At 33.4% G+C, this 24,329-nt stretch overlaps 1 protein-coding gene across 1 annotated transcript in view; it reads right to left on the minus strand.

The window, feature by feature from the left end:
• Positions 1-1,210: 1,210 nt before the first annotated feature.
• Positions 1,211-24,329, minus strand: part of LOC144835798 (oxysterol-binding protein 1-like) — a 32,536-nt gene continuing 9,417 nt past the window's right edge. Inside the window, exons 5-14 of the mRNA XM_078690891.1 lie at positions 20,389-20,569; positions 12,502-12,622; positions 10,456-10,600; positions 9,599-9,739; positions 6,949-7,194; positions 5,558-5,779; positions 5,068-5,163; positions 4,803-4,978; positions 4,201-4,421; positions 1,211-3,846 (exon numbers count right to left, since the gene is read on the minus strand). Coding sequence (XP_078547017.1) covers positions 3,704-3,846; positions 4,201-4,421; positions 4,803-4,978; positions 5,068-5,163; positions 5,558-5,779; positions 6,949-7,194; positions 9,599-9,739; positions 10,456-10,600; positions 12,502-12,622; positions 20,389-20,569 — 1,692 coding nt within the window. The 3' untranslated portion in view covers positions 1,211-3,703. The remainder of the gene's footprint in view (positions 3,847-4,200; positions 4,422-4,802; positions 4,979-5,067; positions 5,164-5,557; positions 5,780-6,948; positions 7,195-9,598; positions 9,740-10,455; positions 10,601-12,501; positions 12,623-20,388; positions 20,570-24,329) is intronic.

Here is a 24,329-nt window from a genome sequence, read left to right on the forward strand (position 1 = left end):
TGCGTCCACAAAAACAAAAAAATTAACTATAATATATACTATTTTTTCCTATACCTTAAAACAATGGTTGAAAGTTAGGCTATATTGTGCATCAGAGGAACAAATAGAGAATGTATCACAGATCATGGCAGCACAAAAATAAAATACTACAATATTTATCATATTATTTTCAAAATTCTTTTAAAATTTATAAATAAATTTAATTATTCACTCAATTCTGTTCTTGGGGTTGCATATAGCTTTCACATGGCCCATTGCAATGTTAAAAAGATCAATTGACAGTCCAGATAACAAATAAAATGGTATACAGGGCTACACGCATTGGATATATCACCACTACCATCCCTAAACGAAAACTACAGTATTTATCAATTGTACTTGCGGTACACCCTGTAGGCCTATTTTGATATTTTTGGGGTAAATACCCATCTTTTCTGGTGACTGAACTAGGGAAATAGACTTACCCTATTAGGAGACGCGTCTTGTTGGCCCCAAAGATTAACATTAACTAACATTAATATATTAATAAGCCGTATAGTACATTATATGTAATTTAAAGCTTTTTTTCTTACTGTACATAATATATTAATTTACGACAAGAATATTAATGCATTGCATTATACGTGAATGTTGAGCTATAAAATTAATTTAAATATGCCACATTTGGGTGAAAATATAAAATCATTCTTTTCTTGATTTAATTCATTGAAGGCCCTTTCACACTTGTTAGGGCACGGTTCCGGTCCAGCCCCGGCAAATCAAACATCAATTCTTCGTTTTTTCTTTGACTGGCGCATAGTTGTGTGGAGCGTCGTAAAAAAGGAACATTGCCGTTTGAGTTGATTGTTGTCCGGAACCGTGCCGGAACAGATGTGAAAGACATTTAAGTAAACAACTCTTATAAAAGTCTGATTTATTCCCACTTGCACCCATCCTTTCACTTTTCTTCAACCAGGTTTGGAAGCAATGTTGCAATACAATCCATAGAATATATGTACTAACGACTCTCAAGAGATTTGAAGGCAAATTAAATATTTCAAATTAAGCACAATTACATATTATTATAATATCATTATTAGTGTATTTAATACTAATTTTGAATCGCCGCACAATTTAAAAAAGTGACAAATGATGAATATGACACCTTGTATGAGGGATGAAATATTTAAAATAAAAAAATGAATTGCACACTATAGGGAGTTTTCATTACACACACACATACGATGTTCAATATTGATGTAACACATTGAACCATACCATACCCATTTCTTGGGTAAATAGACCAGCTGCGTCAGGGGTACACCCAGTGTTCAGAGGGTTGTAATGTTTCATATGGTACAATAACACATACTAATTTAAATAGAATTTATTGAATCCCTTGAAACTGTAAGAATGTGGACCAGCCTGTAAAAAATTGCTGTACTCCTGAACACTAAACCTTATCCCCAACACTACATCTTTCCCCTTGTTTCCTCTAACCCAACCACCACTAAGAACATTAGGCCTAGTATTATGATAAAGGAACTTTCAGTTCGCATACCTTTACATATCTAAAAAGTTCTATTTAGAAATATATTTTTATTTTAGTACAATGTCTGTTATTCATCCAATCTCATTAATAATAATAGCCTCATTATTCTGACTGTTCATTAGTCTTAAATAATTTATTATAAAGATATTATGGTAAAGAGATATAATAAAGATTGTTAGATCTTCTAAAGCTCACGGCCACCAAGTCACAACGGCTTGTAAACTCTGCCATGCCAATGCAATGTTTAAATTGTATTGTATTTTTCTTTGTTGTTTTATTGTCTTTTATTGCCAAGCAAAACGAATTTCCATTTTATAGTGGACCAATATAATTTTTTGAATCTTATCCTCAAGTGGGCGCATTCAACATGTAAGTGTAAATACATGCTTAGATTTCTGAAAACGACAAATTTAATATACTGCAAATAAAATGCAAAATATTATCCACTTTATACTGGACATTTACTTCAGGTGTATTATGACTCATTACAAGTGTATATTAATTCACATATAATTAGAAATCAATCAATATATTACTGTATATTGTATGAATTCTGACAAATAAATACGGTATTTGTATAATGATGAAAATTTAAAAGAAGGAAGAAAGCCTTTTTTAATCTTATTCAGCCAAACAATTCACAATTCCTTGAAAAGTATCTCTTTCAGGACAAACTTGAAAAAAAAAAAATTTTGAAACTAACAGTACTATACACTATTATTTGGAAAAATAACTATTAACCTTGCTAGAATTCATAGTATATATATAAATATTAGCTCCGAGGGATCAATAATAATAAAAGTACAGTATTGCAAAGCTTAATATCAGTAGCCTAGGGGGTTATTGATAACATAAATACCTTAGAAACGACAAAATAATAAATCAAGAAAAATACATATTTGGTAACATGGGTATTTTCACTCAATAGCTTAGGGAGTCTAACACAAAGTTGCAAGTTGATATAACCGGTAACATAGGGAGTCTAACAAAGTGCAAAAATTGATTGACACATATTCGCTGATAGGAGGAGCAGCTTTTACAGAGTATTTCAATGCATATAAATCAATGAGGTCATCACGCAATGTCATGACCTCATGAGGTCATTCACTCAGGTGTTTCTCAAAAAATAAAAGTAATATACTAATATCTATAGACACTAAACATCTTTACAGCCTTGGTATCACGGTTCTTGCATATCGAGAACATGCATCATAATTCAAGATTATTTACATTAAAATGACATTAATCAAATAAATTTAAAAGAAATACTGTCACAATAAACATTTGGAAAACATTCCTTAATTCACTTAACATCTCTTTTACAATTGTAAATTCTATATCATTAAAATAAATAGGCAAATTATACTTGAATTGAAGACTGCTTAAGTATACTGATGTAAGTACACTCCCCCAAAACCAGAGACCCTAGAGCTGAACCCTGACAAACCCACCTCACTGATATTAGAGAGCTTTACGACGACCTCAGGTCAATCGATGTGCGAAACCATCAAAACTGTGTTGGACGTGGGGAGTGAGAAAACACGTCCCAATATCCCAACATGTGCACAATAAATCGACATTACGTAATTTGATTGTCGGTCATCGTAATTCGAAAACTAATATTTCTGATTGCAGCAATTTAAAAAAATAGAAAACACTAAGTATTGGTCTGTGTTGCAAGAACTAGTTTTTCTGTTTAAAGCTGCGTCCACACGGGGTGCCGATTCACACACACATACGTTTTGTTCGGAATCAGAAATGAGTTAGTGTGAACGTATCTATTCTTAAACACTACACCCATGTAAAGTCTCCCAAAAATATTTTGATTTAGAAATTTGGAATTGAAAGATGCCTTTAAAAAAATCAATTTTGTCACTATCAATGGTCTTCCAGTTTTGAGAGAGTTGATAATATTTTTAAATAGATTTTATCACTTTATTAAGCGGCAGTATTACTTTTAATTTCCATATTCATATATTTGTTACTGCATTGATATTTGGTAGTCTAAGTGTGTATAAGGTCTTGTCTACACTATCAAATTAATGTGACAACAAAAATGTGATGTGCCCATATATGGACATGATGATGTCATATCACTACCATAATTGGGTATATCACTACCATATTTGGGCACATCACACCTAGTTTGATAGTGTAGACAGAGCTTAAGCCTTAAAAGATATTAGCACATCTTGTCCATTCTTGATTTCTCTTGTTTAGCCAATACTCGTTTGTAAATTTGTAAGACATTGTCTTGCTAAATGCATCCATTTCACGTTTAAACCACTTTGGTCTGTACACTTCATAAACTTTGCCTGAAACAGATGGAACATTGCGAATAAATTACGAATGTGAATGATTCAATAAGTGTATTATTTTCTATATTGCAAACTTCTATCCACATTATTTGTTTTACAGAAATACTTTACATTATATATCAAGGGAAGGGCTAAAAAATAGTCAGATTTTATCAAGTTCAGCTCCTAAACATTGAAGAATAAATAGTTAATAAAACTTAATATACATAAAACATTTATTTTTTCAACTTTCTCTCAACTTTCTTTTGAAACACAAAAACAATTATCTTAACAACCTTAAGTCATCTTGGATATCATTCCACAGCTTTGCACCAAAAATTTAAAAAATATAAGCTTTAAATAATTATTTACCTTCATCTGCATGTTGCTTAGCCTCTTCCTCTCTCTTGCGTCTTGATGCTCTTTGTTTTTCTTCTAATCGTAGCTTTTCTCTATTTGCTTCATCCCATTCACCTTGCTCCATTAGTCTCTGATCCGGTCGTCGTCTACTATCAGTTGGAGCGACTCCATCTTCCATTTCATTCAACGTCATTGTCAGCTCCCCAAAATAATACACTTTTTCTAAACCAGGTCTGCAAAGAATGATATACGTAACAAAGTTATAACTTCTTTTGCCACAGTACTACAATAATATTTCTATCTAAGAAGCGAGTGGCCGAGTGGTTAAGATAGTGGAACCATAATTACAAGCTCACTCGCTCCATGGTTCTGGTGGTAGAACTAGTCTTCTCGGATAAGGACTATAAACCGTAGGTCCAGTGTACACATCTAGCTCATGTGCACTTTAAAGAACCTAGTACATCTTTCGAGACGAGAAGGGGGTTACCCCGGTGTACTAGTACACACACAGCCACTGATCATAACTGGGCCCTCTGGGAGACCAGTCTTTGACTGAAGAGATTACCTGTATAAATAAACAAATAAACAAAAAAAAACAATACTGGTACACTTACGGTAATGGCCTCCTCGTCCAAAGTAACTTGGATGGTCCTGTCTGGTACACCGGTTTGTCTTTACTGGATTTATCAATTGTAATATTCAAAACTTGAGCACACTCCATTTTCTTATCCCACGTTCCTGATAGTACATATTTAGCCGTACCATGGATGTCGGTTACAACACCAGTTACCTTCAAGTTTAAAAGTCATAGTTAGCTTAGAGAAATGTCATTAAATTCTGTTGGAATTCATTTGTATATAAAACCGTTTAAGTACCTACCTTTCTTGGTATGTCCCTAGAGAAATAACTATAGGCTTTGAAAGTCATCCGACAAACTTCTTTTGTTGTATGATTAACGATTTCACAGTCTCCAGCCTAAAAAAGGTGATTAATTTTTTCATAATATATAATACTACAATACAATATGTAATAACAATATACATTGGGCCATGGGATAGCCAACAATAATGTCCATTGGGCTAGTAAAAAATAATGTCCATTGGGCTAGTAAAAAATAATGTCCATTGGGCTAGTAAAAAATAATGTCCATTGGGCTAGCCAACAATAATGTCCATTGGGCTAGCCAACAATTCTGTTCATTAAGCTAGCTAACAATGTCCATTGGGCTAGCCAACCTTGTCTGTTGAGTTAGCTAACAAGGTACACTGGACTAGCCAACCATTTTTTTTCAAAAAGTTTTTTACGATATGATAGGTAGTGGAATTTATTTTAAACAGGAAAATATGACAATTAACATTGAAACACTTACATTGTCCACCCAGAGCTTTCCAACAATTATATTATGTACAGTGAGGGGTACCTTCCTCCATGTGTAATGACTTCCAGAATTCTTAAACCTTAGATGCGTTACTCCTTGTGGAAAGATTTGTAAATACTTTCCTCGAAATTTACTAGAAATTGTGATGTCTGTCCACAGTTCCCATTGTTTTCCCTCGGCATGCATTGCAGCGGCTGGGGGGTGGTGACTAACCTACAGAAAAAGAAACATAACTTAAAGCTCTGTCTACACTATCAAACTAGTATGACAAAAAAAGTGTGATGTGCCCAAATATGGTGGTGATATGCCCAAATATGGAAGTGATATGACAGTATCATGATGCATATGAGCACATCACATTTTTTGTCACATAAAGTTTGATAGTGTAGACAGAGCTTAAGATGGAGGTGAAATAGTTCCAGAGTTGTTGCCAAAACCTCAAGTAACTTTATTAAGCTCTGTACACTATCAAACTAGCTTGACGAAAAAGTGTGATGTGCCCAAATATGGTAGTGACATCATCATGTCCATTATGGGCATTTCTGACACTAAAGTTTAATTATTATTACTGTATAAAAAGATGAGAATAATAGAACCCCTCTTTTGGGACACCCCCCATTCAGGGGACAGTTACCTGTGAAACCAACAAGGAGAAACATATGTCTTAATACTAAGGAGACACCCTATTAAGGGGTAACTCCAAAAGGTGTCCTTTTAATAGGGCCAATTCTACTGTATTCATAATATGTGTTACATATCATATCTATCACACTTTCAGTTTTATTTCATACAACATATTACACTATATATACATTTGTACTTATAACATAACAATAATACATTTTACATTCGTATATGGTGTATACTCAATAACTCTGAACAAAAAGCAATAATAATAATAATTTGATACGATTGAATTTGCAAGAACAAGGAATATACTGATCACGACTCACAGCAATAGAGATTGATGAATAATAATTATGTATATTGAATTATAATCTAATTGAGTCTTGTGTTCTGAGCTTTCCAATAATCAGGCGTCAATTGTAGTGGCGCTAATGTACAATGGCAAGCGATTGGTCAAAAAAGCTCATAATAGGTAGTCAAGATTGACAAGAACATACATAATTCCGACTGCAGACAATTTGAGAGGCTGCAAAAGTGGTTTTTAGTCGTTTTTGTATTTGATTGGGTTTAAAACAAAGCAGTAGTAGATTTGTTTATGCATGCAACAATTATAAAATTAGACAAAGCAAGTCTGAGTTAGAATAAGTGGTTTTTTCATTCTTTAGCAAATTCTTTTAAAAAATAACTAACACATTACTTGCTCGGGACTTCATGAATACGCATATATTACCTTTTTTTGTTATAAAAAAACTTACTTGTTCAGTGAACGCTCTCCATCCGAGATCACTGGTTCGATCACATTCATAGGTTTCTCCTAGCAGAGGATTGAATGGCTTAGAAGTACGATAAGACGTAGCAGCATACATTGACGTAGTGTAAGCAGCGATATGCGCTAATTCTTCCGCCGTTGTTTTACACTCTCCAGCTCTATCTAAGATATCTGCATACTCTAAATCTTCCACAAATCTTTGTAACATTGAAAGAGGCTCATTAAAATTCACCTGAAAGAAAAAAAGTATTGTACTAATTTTGACTAAATTCACTACGCAATCAATTGTATTTATTCCCAAAACGACAGGTGGTATATAATACCAGAGTCATCAGCGCAAGCTCAGCGGTCTAGAGGTATGAACACCATACTAGTGATCTGGAGGTCGTGGGTTTAAGTCCGACCTGAGAATATAGGTGTTATACTGTATATTAATCTAACAGCAAATTACTGAAAAAATGCTGTGGGTATCAGTGGCTGGATCTCAATGGAAATATCATAAAATCAAATAAAATGATCAAAATGATAATGTAAAACAGCCAGAAAAAATATCAGAGCTTTTGGGCAACACTAGTCCTTTATCAGTGCAAGTGAGAGTATGTGTTATACTGTATATTGATATGGAAATAACAATGTTTTGACTATTTGGTCACTGAAACAAAATTACAATATTCTTCTAATTTTAATTTTCCTTGTATTTTGCTTCCCTTTTCCATTACTTCTCCATTACTTCTCTTCCTGTTTCTAATACTTGGAATGTTACTGATGCCTTTGTATTATTATGTCGAAATGTCTGTATCTTTATATAGCTTTATATGGTTTTTCTCATGCTGTAAAAGATGTTTGTATTTTATTGTACACAGATGATGATACTGAGAGCATTGTGTTTGTATTTTATTGTACACAAATGATGATACTGAGAGCATTGTGTTTGTATTTTATTGTACACAGATGATGATACTGAGAACATTGTGTTTGTATTTTATTGTACACAGATGATGATACTGAGAGCATTGTGTTTGTATTTTATTGTACACAAATGATGATACTGAGAGCATTGTGTTTGTATTTTATTGTACACAGATGATGATACTGAGAACATTGTGTTTGTATTTTATTGTACACAGATGATGATACTGAGAGCATTGTGTTTGTATTTTATTGTACACAGATGATGATACTGAGAGCATTGTGTTTGTATTTTATTGTACACAGATGATGATACTGAGAGCATTGTGTTTGTATTTTATTGTACACAGATGATGATACTGAGAGCATTGTGTTTGTATTTTATTGTACACAGATGATGATACTGAGAGCATTGTGTTTGTATTTTATTGTACACAGATGATGATACTGAGAGCATTGTGTTTGTATTTTATTGTACACAGATGATGATACTGAGAGCATTGTGTTTGTATTTTATTGTACACAGATGATGATACTGAGAGCATTGTGTTTGTATTTTATTGTACACAGATGATGATACTGAGAGCATTGTGTTTGTATTTTATTGTACACAGATGATGATACTGAGAGCATTGTGTTTGTATTTTATTGTACACAGATGATGATACTGAGAGCATTGTGTTTGTATTTTATTGTACACAGATGATGATACTGAGAGCATTGTGTTTGTATTTTATTGTACACAAATGATGATACTGAGAGCATTGTGTTTGTATTTTATTGTACACAGATGATGATACTGAGAACATTGTGTTTGTATTTTATTGTACACAGATGATGATACTGAGAGCATTGTGTTTGTATTTTATTGTACACAAATGATGATACTGAGAGCACTGTGTTTGTATTTTATTGTACACAGATGATGATACTGAGAACATTGTGTTTGTATTTTATTGTACACAGATGATGATACTGAGAGCATTGTGTTTGTATTTTATTGTACACAGATGATGATACTGAGAGCATTGTGTTTGTATTTTATTGTACACAGATGATGATACTGAGAGCATTGTGTTTGTATTTTATTGTACACAGATGATGATACTGAGAGCATTGTGTTTGTATTTTATTGTACACAGATGATGATACTGAGAGCATTGTGTTTGTATTTTATTGTACACAGATGATGATACTGAGAGCATTGTGTTTGTATTTTATTGTACACAGATGATGATACTGAGAGCATTGTGTTTGTATTTTATTGTACACAGATGATGATACTGAGAGCATTGTGTTTGTATTTTATTGTACACAGATGATGATACTGAGAGCATTGTGTTTGTATTTTATTGTACACAGATGATGATACTGAGAGCATTGTGTTTGTATTTTATTGTACACAGATGATGATACTGAGAGCATTGTGTTTGTATTTTATTGTACACAGATGATGATACTGAGAGCATTGTGTTTGTATTTTATTGTACACAGATGATGATACTGAGAGCATTGTGTTTGTATTTTATTGTACACAGATGATGATACTGAGAGCATTGTGTTTGTATTTTATTGTACACAGATGATGATACTGAGAGCATTGTGTTTTAAGTTTTTAAATTTCACTGAAGCTTTTCTTTTCTTTTGTATATTATGTACTTCTATGGTGTTAAATGCTGAAATAAAAGATTATTGATTGATTTTATTGATTGATTATTGATACTTACTGGCATTGGTATCTTGGATAATTCCTTGCCAATGCAATTTTTCATAATACTCCATAGATTTAGACTATGATTAGGTCGTTCTGGAATTGTTGCTCGTCTTTTACTCAATGCCAGACCCTGTCCTGAGATAAGTGTCGAGTCCTACATAAAACAATAAATACAATAGTTAATTTTAAATTGCCAAACTCGATTTTGTTCTCATCTGAACGCATACTATAGACTAACTACTATTCTATAGTATTATAAGATTATGTAACTATACTGTAGGTTATTAAACGTTTAATTCTAGAGGAGAACCTCCTCTTAACGTTTTAAAGTAGAGGTACTGTAGGACCTTACAAAAAGCAATAAAGCTCTGCCTACACTGTCAAACTTTATGTGATAAAAAAATGTGATGTGCCCATATATGGACATGATGATGATGTCATATCACTACTATATTTGGGTATACCATATTCGGCCACATCACATTTATTTTTATCAAACTAGTTTGATAGTGTAGACAAAGCTGCTTAGACTACTATTCTATAGTATTATAGATTATGTATTGTACTATACTGTATATACTATACATTAGTATATTACTAGGTGCAGTAGAGGTAGAACATTAAGCTTGGTTCCCACTAGAACGTAACGCAAGGACGTAAACGCAACGCAAGCGTTTTAACCAATGACAAGCGAAGTTATAGACAGTTAGCAATCACAAGCGAATAAGCCATCGCTTGTGATTGGTCAATTAACTTGCGTTGCGTTACGTCCTTGCGTTGCGTCGCTAGTGGGAACCACGCTTTAAAAAAAGCCATAAGACACATAACATAGAAACCATCTTTCGATTTAAAATGTATTGTATTTTTTACCTCTTCCCTTTTATCTAAGTTCCCTTTGATCGAGATGACACTAGCCTCATCTCTTTCAGGCATCTTATCTTCATCACTACTGTACTCGTCGCTGATTCGTGCTTCTCCTCCTATACTGTTACAGCTGTGTTCACTACCTTGACGTCTGCACAAATAAAAGATAAGCTCAAATTAATTTGGTGTCAAAACGCACAGAGATGATGACACAATACACAAAGGTATGTTATGTTAGAAGGAGGTTAATTTTAGGGTGTGCCTATGGAAATCATGTCGAAATTCTCTAAATATCTTTTCAGACCAAAAATTAACTTTTTATAAGATATCATATCAGTCTTTGGTATTGAGGTACACCTTTGATATTAGTACATAATGTAGATCTATCAGAACGCAACTGATCAGTGGCTTTGTGTATTCAATACTACTAATACCTACAATAGAACTCCTCTATGGGAGACTCCTGTTCAGGGGAGACTCCTGTTCAGGGGACACTCCTGTTCAGGGGACACTCCTGTTCAGGGGAGACTCCTGTTCAGGGGAGACTCCTGTTCAGGGGAGACTCCTGTTCAGGGGACACTCCTGTTCAGGGGACACTCCTGTTCAGGGGAGACTCCTGTTCAGGGGACACTCCTGTTCAGGGGACACTCCTGTTCAGGGGAGACTCCTGTTCAGGGGACACTCCTGTTCAGGGGACACTCCTGTTCAGGGGAGACTCCTGTTCAGGGGAGACTCCTGTTCAGGGGACACTCCTGTTCAGGGGACACTCCTGTTCAGGGGACACTCCTGTTCAGGGGAGACTCCTGTTCAGGGGACACTCCTGTTCAGGGGACACTCCTGTTCAGGGGACACTCCTGTTCAGGGGACACTCCTGTTCAGGGGACACTCCTGTTCAGGGGACACTCCTGTTCAGGGGACACTCCTGTTCAGGGGAGACTCCTGTTCAGGGGAGACTCCTGTTCAGGGGACACTCCTGTTCAGGGGACACTCCTGTTCAGGGGACACTCCTGTTCAGGGGAGACTCCTGTTCAGGGGACACTCCTGTTCAGGGGACACTCCTGTTCAGGGGAGACTCCTGTTCAGGGGACACTCCTGTTCAGGGGACACTCCTGTTCAGGGGAGACTCCTGTTCAGGGGAGACTCCTGTTCAGGGGAGACTCCTGTTCAGGGGAGACTCCTGTTCAGGGGACACTCCTGTTCAGGGGAGACTCCTGTTCAGGGGACACTCCTGTTCAGGGGACACTCCTGTTCAGGGGACACTCCTGTTCAGGGGAGACTCCTGTTCAGGGGAGACTCCTGTTCAGGGGAGACTCCTGTATGGGAGACTCCTGTTCAGGGGAGACTCCTGTTCAGGGGACACTCCTGTTCAGGGGAGACTCCTGTTCAGGGGACACTCCTGTTCAGGGGAGACTCCTGTTCAGGGGACACTCCTGTTCAGGGGAGACTCCTGTTCAGGGGACACTCCTGTTCAGGGGACACTCCTGTTCAGGGGACACTCCTGTTCAGGGGACACTCCTGTTCAGGGGACACTCCTGTTCAGGGGACACTCCTGTTCAGGGGACACTCCTGTTCAGGGGACACTCCTGTTCAGGGGACACTCCTGTTCAGGGGACACTCCTGTTCAGGGGACACGCCTTTTTAGGAAAGAGGTACTTTCAAACAAAGGGAAATGTAGGCTTTAACACTATAGCCAACTCCTATTCAGGGTACACCGATATTAAGGGGACACTTAGGTTCTGGAGGTGTCCACTTTGGGGTTTACGGTTAATACATTTAGAGCCATTTGCTTTGTTTTCTTTGTATCGCCTTAAGAGTCTTGATCAACTAATACCTAAGATCTGTCTACACTATCATATTTTATGTGACAAAAAATTGTGATGTGCCCATATATGGACATGATGATGTCATATCACTACCATATTTAGGCATATCACTACCATATTTGGGCATATCACTACCATATTTGGGTACATCACACTTTGTGAAACTAGTTTGATAGTGCCGACAGAGCTTTAGTGTGGCTGATTTCAACACAAATTCTAACTATATTACCTGTGAGATTTTAAAGCACTTGTTCTGGGGAGTGACACTGTGAATTTGTCTGCTGGTGTTTCTTCAACTGCATCAAAAAACTCAGGATCGTCTTCGTCACTAAACTCACCAGCTGGACGATCTGTAAGAAAATAAAAAAGTTGTTTTTTAATGTTCATGTATCCTTTAAAAGATAGTGGTATTATATCTTTTGAAACATTTTTTTAATATATATATTTAGGCAAATTGGCAAAAGTATCCTCCTTAAAGGTGGCAATCCCGTTCATAAGACAAACATATACACAAGATGCTCTATATACGTAAAAAAGTCTTATTACAAGTCTTTGGAAGTGGAGTTGTAATTTGTCATTAGAAAAAATCCTGACATATGACAGGACTTGAACCCTTTATAATAATAATAAGAATATTTATTTCATTCACATCAACCTGCAAGAAACTACAATTGATTGTGCCTATAAACTAAGTTTCATTTGAGGCTTAGAAATTTGAATAAAAACGTTAAAACAACAATTTTAAACCACTAAAATAGGACTTAATAACAGCAATTGAAAGAACTTTTTATTAACACGGACAAGATGTCAGAACATTCAATATTAAAAGCAAGATTTCGGTATTTTTCTATTTTGAAATGTCAATTCATACAATTATGTCACCAACCTCGAGTGACATCAGAACTCTATTTTTAGGACGCATAACACAAATTGCATTTATTGTAGAGGTAGGTTAATTAACAAGACGGCACAATTACAAGGAAGCCATCAATGACCTCAATTGACCTCTCAAGATAATACTACTGCATGATTCATATGCAGAGTTTTTATTTGTATTCTGTAATTTTGGTTTCAAAACTTTCAAATTACGAACTAAAGTCGTTTTTTAAAAATCATTTTTTTGCTTTACGTTTTATGAAAAGTGATTTTGATTCAATTCAAATAAAAATTTATTTCTTTCATTTTAAAATTTAAATTTAAACATTATAAATTATAAGATTTTCTTTTTGAGAAAAAAATATTATAATAAATCATAATGTATAAAATAGTGATTAAATTATGATGATGGTCTAATTATTATCATCATCTAGTATAGTAATGATAATATGGTGATTATGAAGTAATGACAATGAAGAGAAGGGATTGTACTTTTTTCATTAGACACTTGACAATGACATAGAATAGACACTTATTGAATGTAACAACTATATTAACCCTGCTAATAAACTTTATAACTCTATCCTCATTCATTCCACATTAACACAGTATAATGTATCAAGATAATAGTTCATGTCCTCATAGATCATTTAATGGTCATTAATAGCAGAATATATACAAGCTATTAATTATTACGAGATCATACAGATACATATTATGTAGTGTATATTAACTGTATTTTCTTGGTGAATGAAGTAACTAGCTTCTACTGTGTTCAACAGGGACAGATCTAAGGGTATTCTTTGCAATATCTATTTTGGACAGAATATTATAATAATGTCCCTCCGCTTAAAAAATGCATGCCCCCGCACACTGCATGCCCAACAAGTCTCTTTATAACCCCCTAGTCCTGGCTAGTACTTTCTAATCAATCTTTATACTTTTTTAAACCCATTTTTACGGCTACATTCCTATAATTTAGCAATTAAAAATTGGTACTTTAATATACAGTCCCATGAAAATGTTTATTTTACAGTACTTACTGTATAACTGTAGTTAAATGGAATTTATACTATAAACTGTTTTTAACTTGATTTTGGTAGTAGATATAATACTATGACAAAAGACAATATTAATATCTAGTAGCCAGTATATTATTATTAGTATTTTCTATATTTATAGCCAAGCTTAATTTCAAAAGATACGAAACATAATTAGTATACTGTTTAGAATCAGAATCAAGATATTTTATCATCAAAAAAGGAAGTAAGACTGAATAAATTTAGATCAGTTTTATGTTTAAACATGGAGAACTAACTTGTTTCTTCATGGACATACATACCTACAGTACACACTCTAACTAAAATTTAGAAATATTTTAAAATACTGAAAAAAAAAAGGAGCACTACCTTTGCCCTTGCGCATCCACTTCAAACAAGAACACATGGTCAGGTTTTAATAAACTACGTAAAATATTTTATGATAATTACTTTCCTTTTAGCACACTAAATGAAGCTTAAAATAAATGAAAATTTATGGTCAAAAGAGGAGTAAAAACAGAGGCAATCTATACAAATTGACACATGCATAGTTTCACGCAACCTTGATGACGTCCGTTACCGAGATTGATTGGCGCTCACGAATATTGATCATGGAGTAATCAATAACCTGGTGCTATGAATCAATTCACTGAATATTCTTTTTATTTCACTGTGTGTGAAATATATGTATACACAAATTTGATGACATTTCAAATTGCTTGAATCAGCTGTTTGTTTACAGTAGCTGTGTAAGAAATCTAAGTTTATTACTACAATAAAATAAGGAACATTTCAATAATCTTTCTGTATAATTACAGCAGGATCGACTGAAGAAGTACGACTGCTTCTATTTTTAGTATCTAATCCTAAGCTCTGTCTACACTATCAAACTAGTTTGACAAAAAAAGTGTGATGTGCCCAAATATGGTAGTGATATGCTCAAATATGGTAGTGATATGCTCAAATATGGTAGTGATATGACATTCTCGTGTCCATATATGGGCACATCACATTTTTTTGTCACATAAAGTGTGATATTGTAGACAGTGCTTATCAGTAATAATTATCAATTTAATTTCAATTCAAGAACATATTTTAAAATTTATTCTCGACAAAAACAATTTCAGAAGCAAACTCAATCAAAATGGTAATGTTGTATTATTTCAAATTAATGTTCTGATTTCATAGATTTTTTTGTATAAAAAATAATAATTATTAATTCTCTTATTTAATTTGAAAATGTTGTTACCTTCATTCCCTCGAGAATTTAAGGAAAAAAAGTGAAAAACATCTGATTTATATTCAAGAGGATTTAGTAGTGATGTAGTACAGTACGTTTTAATTTTGAATTAAGGGTATATTATATTTGATTAACTTTACTATTTTAATTACCAGTGAACTCCTTTTTAAGGGGACACCTTCAGGAGCTAACATGTCCACTTAACAGAGAAGTCTCCTGATGGTATGTGCCCTGTAAAGAGGAGTTCTTTGCATGAATCCATGATGAGATTTCCTGAATGATCGAAATCAATACTGGGTTTGGTCTACTAGCGTTCCTGCTCCCAAAAGTGATTTATTCATAGAAGCACTAATGAAGAAAGTCTATCCGTGGTTAATAATAGAGTGTGGTCCTAGGACATGACTATACTTCGGCTTTAGTTGATAGAAGATTGAAATGTTTTGTTAGAGATAGAGTATACGATGTTTGATTATATTAGTGTAAATAGTTTGGTAAATAGTTGGATGTAATGATCTTGTATAGATTAAATATTAAAAATGATATGTGTTAGTATAAAAAAATAATAATAATCTAACATTATAAAAAGTGTATATAGATGTAAGGAAGAAAAGCAAAGAGATTATGGAGCAGCTATTCCAGAATATACAATACTAAGTACAGTAAATATATAGTATATTGCTCTCCTCTCCATTTCAACTACAGTTCTGTACATATAATTCTGAAAAGTATATACGCATCACTTATGTAAAACAGTACCATTTTTGTAAATAATGGAAGCGACTTTTCTTAGACTTTAGCACAGTATAGTGGACTTGATTGGAGGTGACAGCGGTCGGCTCACAGCCAATCAATGCAAATGCTTGAATTCCCAATCCCTGCTATACAGTATAGTAATAATATAACCAAGGGGCTCATAATTAACGGCAGACTGCACAGCATGTACCAATCGATATCAGAATTACTTACTGTGTAACACATTAAGATTTCATGCAATATGAATCAATATTTAATACATGAATGTTGAGCAAGACATTTCTCTTACGCTTTTGATTAAGTTTGTACAATAAGTTATTCGTAAACTAACAACATTCAAAGGTTATAGTATTTGTATACTGTTGTGCATACAAATACCAATGCATTCAATATTTTAACACTTATGCAGGTCATCTTAAAAAATGATCTAATTCCTACAAATGACCTAATAAGGTGTTGAAATATTGATGTTATTTGAGACAAGCAGCACATAACAGTTTAAAATAGGGAAAGTAAAACAAATTGTGAAAGTGAAAGAAGTACGTTAAAGATGTATTGTCCCTTTGACTAATTAAAAAAATAATTTTTTTTTTAATTTCGAAAAAAGGTGGGTCATTTAGAAGTATCATAATAGTTATTAACTTTCACCAAAAATTAGTCGAAAAAAAAAAAATTTAACCGAAATACAGACGTTTTTTGTTCAAAAAATAACTTTGACTTCCAGTCAAAGTTTTCGATCAAAACATATCTCATAATGCAACGCGCTTGTTTGGCTATTCTGTATGCATAATCATAAAACTTCTTCGCGATCTGTGTGAAAACACCTTCTCAACCGTGACGAGTTGTAAACAATCCTAATTAGCATTATGCATAATGCATACTCATGGTTTGAAATCTTTGTTTACTTTCGCTCGTGACGATTTTCCAGACGAAATGTAATCAAATTAATTTACCTGTTAATTACGTAAACTTTTTGTTTTTGGCTCGAATTTTCGACTTAAAGTGCATAACTTTAAATTAATAAATAAATTACTTTGATATGGCCAATTTAAATTTAGAATATTTTTGTTTTCATTTTTTGTGTTTCAAGGGACAATACATCTTTAAATGTACTCAGTAAGTAGAAGTTAATTTCAATACTGCTAAGTACAGAACACAATATAATTCTTCGATTCAATTTTTTATATTTTTACTTTATAATAGTGGCTAAACAAGATTGTAGGGGCCTAATCTAATTCCTACAAATGACCTAATAAGGTGTTGAAATATTGTTGGTATTTTGAGATAAGCAGCACATAACAGTTTAAAATAGGGAAAGTAAAACAAATTGTGAAAGTGAATGTATATAATTTATAATGTACCTTAAATGTATAAGTTAATTTCAATATTGCCAAGTACATAATACAATATAATTCTTTGATTCAATTTTTTATATTTTTACTTTATACTGGCTAACCAAGACTGTAGGGGTTGGGGTTAGGGTTAACCATAACTAAACACATCGGTAGACAATGTAATGAGAATCGGAGAATATAAAATGTCTTGTCTACCATATTTAAGCATATCACTACCATATTTAAGAATATCACTACCATATTTAAGCATATCACTACCATATTTGGCCACATCACACTTTTTTTGCCAAACTAGTTTGATAGTGACATAGACAAAGCTTTAGAATTCTCTAAATCTACTTTTGACATATTTCAACTACGTTTGTGTACGTTCAAACAAATATTTGTCACTCTCAATCTTAGCGATTCTTAGAACACACCTGTTTAAATAGTTTAGTGTTCTTTATAGGTCATTGAGACAGCAGTAAATAGCATTTTATATTGCTAATTATTACTATCCAGATATAATTCTCCGACCACATTTTTGTTCAATTTTGAAACGTCTAAATCTAGATCACGTAATACGTTAGGCTTACTGTAGTTACAGTGCTTATTTTAATAGCCTCTAGCCAACTAACCTAACTACCGTATGAACAAGATTTGAACTGCCTATCTTATAATGAGATATAAACTATAATCGAATTAACACCAATAATTAAATCCCAGAATGATCACGGTATGTAAATTATACTGTTATAGTAGATGTTTTCCCCCCACTCTTGCCTTTCCACTTACATTACATGTATAAGAACAATATGTGATTTATCAAAACAAATTGATAAAATGGGTTGTTTTGTTTTTTTCAAGTAATAGGTGAATGAAATGAAGGGATGAAACAAAACTACTGTAAGAAGAAAGTTGAGAAGAGTGACAGCAAAAAATTAACTCAAAACCAAGTGGAAGAATTGATTGTCCATTTCATTCTTATGCAAGCCTTCAGACCAGTACCAGTTGACCAGTACCAGTTGACCAGTAGGCCTACCTGTACATCATACCACAGAAAAATTAATTCCATGATCATTCGTTATTTTGAAATAATAATATATGATAAATACATATGACATCAAAACATTTGCATGCTTCTTTCTGCATACAAGCCTTTACTCAGACTATATTATTAGTACTTATTGGAAATAGAGTTCTGTAAATATATTGTCCACATCGGTCTTAAATTAGCATGTGTATTCCTCCACGCAAGCCTTATTTTTATCTCACCCAGTCGACTACATACAATCATTTAAAATAGAGTTCCGTATCTTTGATATCGTCAACAATGGTCTTAAATTATCATGTTTTTTACTGCACGCAAGCCTTATTTTTATCTCACCCAGTCGACTACATACAATCAAATTGAGTTCTTTATCTATATCGTCCACAACGGTCTTTTTTACTGCACGCAAGCCTTATTTTTATCTCACCCAGTCGACTACATACATTCATTTCAAATAGAGTTCTGTATCTATGATATTGTGACGTCCAACGGTCTTAAATTAGCATCATGTTTTGTTTTGCCAGCTTTATTGAAAACTCATGAGACTTTCTATGTGGCTAGTAGTGTGTAACGGTCACACTGTACAAATGCGCAACACATAAATTTACTTAATAATTTTACATGTTATAAAAGATGACGATAAAGTTCCAATAACAATATACTCCTTTACAGATATACTGTAATTTAGTTATGTATCTAATCTAAAAAGTATAGTACATCGATCATGGAGTTATATATGCAGTAGATACATACAATATTAATGATGAAAAACATTTTGAAATTGCTATATGATACTGTATTACAATTTTAGTCAAGTTATTTGGTATTTGAATGTGAACATAAATTACCAAAATAAACATCCAGGTATATGTAAAATCTAAGGTAAATACATGTAGTAAACTTGTTTGTAACATAATGAATAGGACACTAATGTTGGGAATGTGGACACATTTTGGGACACGAGACCGTCATTTAAAAGTTTTTCAATTTTGTGATAATACTTTTAGGAACTGGAATTTGATTTTACCCTTATTAATTTACAATATTATTATGAATGAGAACCTAAAATTTTAATTATTACAGACAAAAGATACAGTACTATAATATACAGTATCTATATTCTTATTTACAAGTTTCAAAATACAAAGCTTTTTTTGTTTGTAACAGTTATTAACTATTGAAATGTTCGGCTGTTAAATATTCTTAAAATAAATAACATGTGTTTATGTTAATGTATTTTGTACATTTCAATCAGCAGTATGATCATTTAATAAAGTTTAGTAGAAGACCATATGACGTCAGCGAACACATTTTAAAGCGACCTTGGTAAAAGGAATTTCATACTTTGCTGCACAGGGTCAACACGATTTGCGTTTTTATTAAGCTCTGTCTACACTATCAAACTAGTTTGATAAAAAAAGTGTGATGTGCCCAAATTTGGTAGTGATATTCCCAAATATGGTACTGATATGACATCATCATGTCTATATGGGCACATCACAATTCTGTAGACAGAACCTACTGTTAAAAGTTAGAACACAAAAGATTTTAAAAAATTATAGATGCATAGTGGCACTGTAGCAGGATGGTTAACAAGTTTGCTTACCAATCACAGGCTCCTTGTTCAAATCCTTTCTTTATCAAAAATACCAACATTTGTATATTTGCCAAAAACAGTGCTGTTCCTCTCATATGCAAATTAGTTTAACTTGGGAGAAGTGGGAGGGGGGGGGGGGTCACTACTCCCCTTATACGAGAATTAATTTGATTACAAGTAGTCTGCTGCTTGATGTGCTGGAAATAAGAATAATTAAAATCCTACCTTGTGTGCCAAGGCTATCTGGTCCTCTATCGCTACGGCAGGCTCGTTCCAACGAGTTGTGTTGTTTGGCTAGTAGCTCTAATGTTTCCTCTAAGCGTATACGTTGATCACGTTCCGACACTAAAGTTCTTTGCCACTTCTTCGTTTGAGTTTGCGCTAGTTCCAAATAATCATTACACGCCTGACGATGATAAAAGAAAAAATCCGATCAAAATGTTATACGATCTTCTAAAATTAGTAAAAAAATAGAGCACAGATAAAAAGTTAAAATTCCATGGAAATTAAAGTTAAGATAAACACATTGTGATATGAAAGGAATGTATTGGATTGAAGACTTGGTTGAGTTGTGTTAACCAATCTATAAATGAACCTATCAGAGACGAGTCATGTGAACACACATAAACCAACCAATCAATATTCACTGCCTGATTACTTACAAGGATTTCTCGTTTCCTTACCTCTAGAGGGCATATATCAATACACGTGGGTCAAAGTTCGTGCATTTAGATAGTCTTCAAATTTCATTCACTAATTGATTATTTTGAAGAAGGGGTTTTTACGTCAATAACTAGGGCTTTCAGAGACTGTATCTTTGCAGATAGAAAATTATGCATACTAATGAGTGCATGGCTTTATGAATTCACCATCAATTAAACTTTTAACAATCGATGTTCCGGTTAACTATTAATATTTCTTCTTGTATTCTTTTATCTTTACTAAATACCGTAGGCGTATGTCTATAAATATTTAATTATATTTTTTCTGAATATCTCGGTAGTCCATCAATTTTCCGGAATGATCTCCGAGAAATTACAATGGTTCAATATCACTTTTCAGTATCATTTTCACATCCTCTAATACGCTAAAGTAGAAAAATAGATCGAAATATGAAATTCTTATAAATGTTTTTCACTTCATTGGGAGTAGAGTAACCTGTTTCTGTTTCAGATTTTTTTCACACAAATATAACAATAACATATAATACATACATAATAATATAAATGATAAAAAAAGTGTGTGGAGATTTGGCCAATTTGGCTTTAGGTCTGAACCTCCAAATGAAACAAATATTATTTCTTATACAGTAGAACACCTCCATTGTGACAGTATTAAAGGGACCATTTCCTGTGAAATGAATAAGGAGAAATGTATGATTTAACACTATAGCTGAATCCCTATTCAGGAGACAACACCTATTAAGGGGACACTTTGTCGGGTCCCAAACATGTCCCCCTTAATATGAGTTTTACTATATTTCATTTGAAAGGGAACAAAAGTACTATACTACTACAGTAGTAGTATAAGCCTACTGTACAGAGTATGTCAGATTAATATAATACAGTATACTGTTCAGGGGAAACCCCTATTAAGGGGACACAACAAAGTATCCTCTTAATAGGGGTTTTCCCTGAACATATATATTATACTCTTATAAGAGTTCTACAGCATTTCATTTGAAAAGGGGAAAAAAATACTACTACAGTAGTATAGGCCTAATGTACAGAGTACTGTATGTCAGATTAACAGTATAAGAAGTGAAACTTGGATATTAATCTCAGTATTGTTAATAATCTGTTTTCCCAGGCACTTAGCTTTTGCTCCAAAGTACATTAAGACATGCGCGGAAATTGGAGCCCAACCGCATCATCATCATCATACTTATTGCTGAGAAATCAATATCATCAATAGAAATAATAAGAACAAATTGCATGGCATGATGAACCTTGTGGCACAAATCTAAACTAAGAAAACATTCAACTGTGTGAAGAAAAACTAATGGCTGAAAATTAACCTGCTTAAATAGCTTTAAGACTTTCTCACATGTACAGTAAATATTAATTTTATATGATGATAATTTGGATGGATATTTCACTAAAGAAAGCTGTTTACCCTATCAAACTAATTCGACAAAAAAGTGTGATGTGCCCAAATATGGCAATGATACAGGTATGAAATCATCATTTGCATGGGCACATTTTTTGTCACATAAAGTTTGATAGTGTAGACAGAGCTTAAATTATCCTCCATTGATACGATATACTGTACTGTATGTATTCCAATAATGCATTTCTCTCTCTCTATTCATTCATTCATTCATTTTACAGTAATTGGTTGATACAATTTGGCTGAATTTCTTAAGCTCTGTCTACACTATCAAACATTATGTGACAAAAAATGTGATGTGTCCATACAGTATATGGACATGAGGATGTCATATCACTACCATATTTGGGCATATCACTACCATATTTGGGCATATCACTACCATATTTGTGCACATCACACTTTTGTTTGTCAAACTAGTTTGATAGTGTAGACAGAGCTTTTTCTCTTTTAAAACTACTAGTATTGGTTGTTTCAAACCGATATTCAATTATTATTTTTGACGTATTCAATTCGGAAACCTTTGTGCTCAACTGAAAATCTGTTAAGTACTTTTTTATTCGAATAATAAAACGTAAATTAACATTACCTAATGCAGGTTTGTTTGTTCTCATTACTTAAAATATGTTAACTGATCGTAAAAACTAGCTCAACGTCCCAATTGATTATGCCAAATGAGTATAAGTACTTAAGAAAAAGATCGCGACAACATTTGTTCAAATTATTAATTTACTACATAAATATTCTATCTTGATTGTACAGATATTATAGAATTATCCATTTTATTTTAACCTTCTGAATTTCTGTTAAAATATAAGTTGGCATCTTGTAAATTCAACTTTAATCCAAATATAGAGCGAGTAAATTTGAACTGGATACATACTGCAATTCAGGTCAACCATTCGCAGTGGAAAAAATTAATTTAAAATATACTGTGTTAGTGTATTTTGCGGTATTGTTTGAAAGCTATAACTAGATCTTATATATGGGACGACATTTTAGTTTGGCACACATTAATTCTTACCATGCATATTCTTGTTTATATGCAAATTTGTCTTTTTTAAGAGATGTCTTATCATGATAATTATCCTTAGCCTAATAATAATCATTGGTTAAATCTTAAAGTCAATTATCATCCTTATATATAGTGCATATACTGCAAGATTCCACTTAATGTAGTAGGCAGACTGTCTGATTAAATTTAATCGACACATCAACAATGGTAAACTCAATCAGCAGCAGGAATTGTCGTAATTTGGACATCTAGGCCACTGGGCTATATTTAGCTACAAATTGTATCATGTCATCTATTAGTACAGACCTACTGTATGCAACTACTGATGGCAGGAGGTGGGGTAATTTTTCACACAAGACTGCATAGGTACTGTAAGATATGTTTAAAGCCCACACCTACAGTATTAGTTTTGTACTGTGAAATCATTTACTATTAGTGGGTATAGATTGTCCTACTGCAAAGTGTATCAGGGAGATACTGTAGGTTTAACATTGTAATTCTTGTGCATAATTTGAATGATATAGTGTAGGGGTTCATTTCTTACAGAAAAAGGGCTTCATTTAATTACACAAATCAAATGTCATGTTACTGTACATTTACTTATCTGTACTCTACTATTCCATTAATTAGATATTTCTCTCACAATTCAACAATGAAGCAGCGGAGCAAAATTGATTGTGATTTACAGTGGTGCTATAGAGGGCGCCATTGTTCCTATTCTTGTTCCTGATCATGATAATGAAGATCATGTCATTCTAAAATAACCTTTAATCTCTTGCTATCAACATGATATAGCATAACAATTATTTGATTAAAAACACAACAGAAGGACTCAATACACAATATATTCCTACAGCTCTGTCTACACTATCAAATTAGTTTGACAAAAAAAGTGTGATGTGCCCAAATATGGTAGTGATATCCTTAAATGGTAGTGATATGACATCATCATGTCTATATATGGGCACATCACATTTTTTCACATAAAGTTTGATAATAGTGACAGCTTAAGCTAACTTTCCTATACAGTACTTTCACAGCC

Source organism: Antedon bifida, chromosome 2, assembly GCF_963402885.1.
Source record: "Antedon bifida chromosome 2, ecAntBifi1.1, whole genome shotgun sequence".
NCBI lineage: Eukaryota > Metazoa > Echinodermata > Crinoidea > Comatulida > Antedonidae > Antedon > Antedon bifida.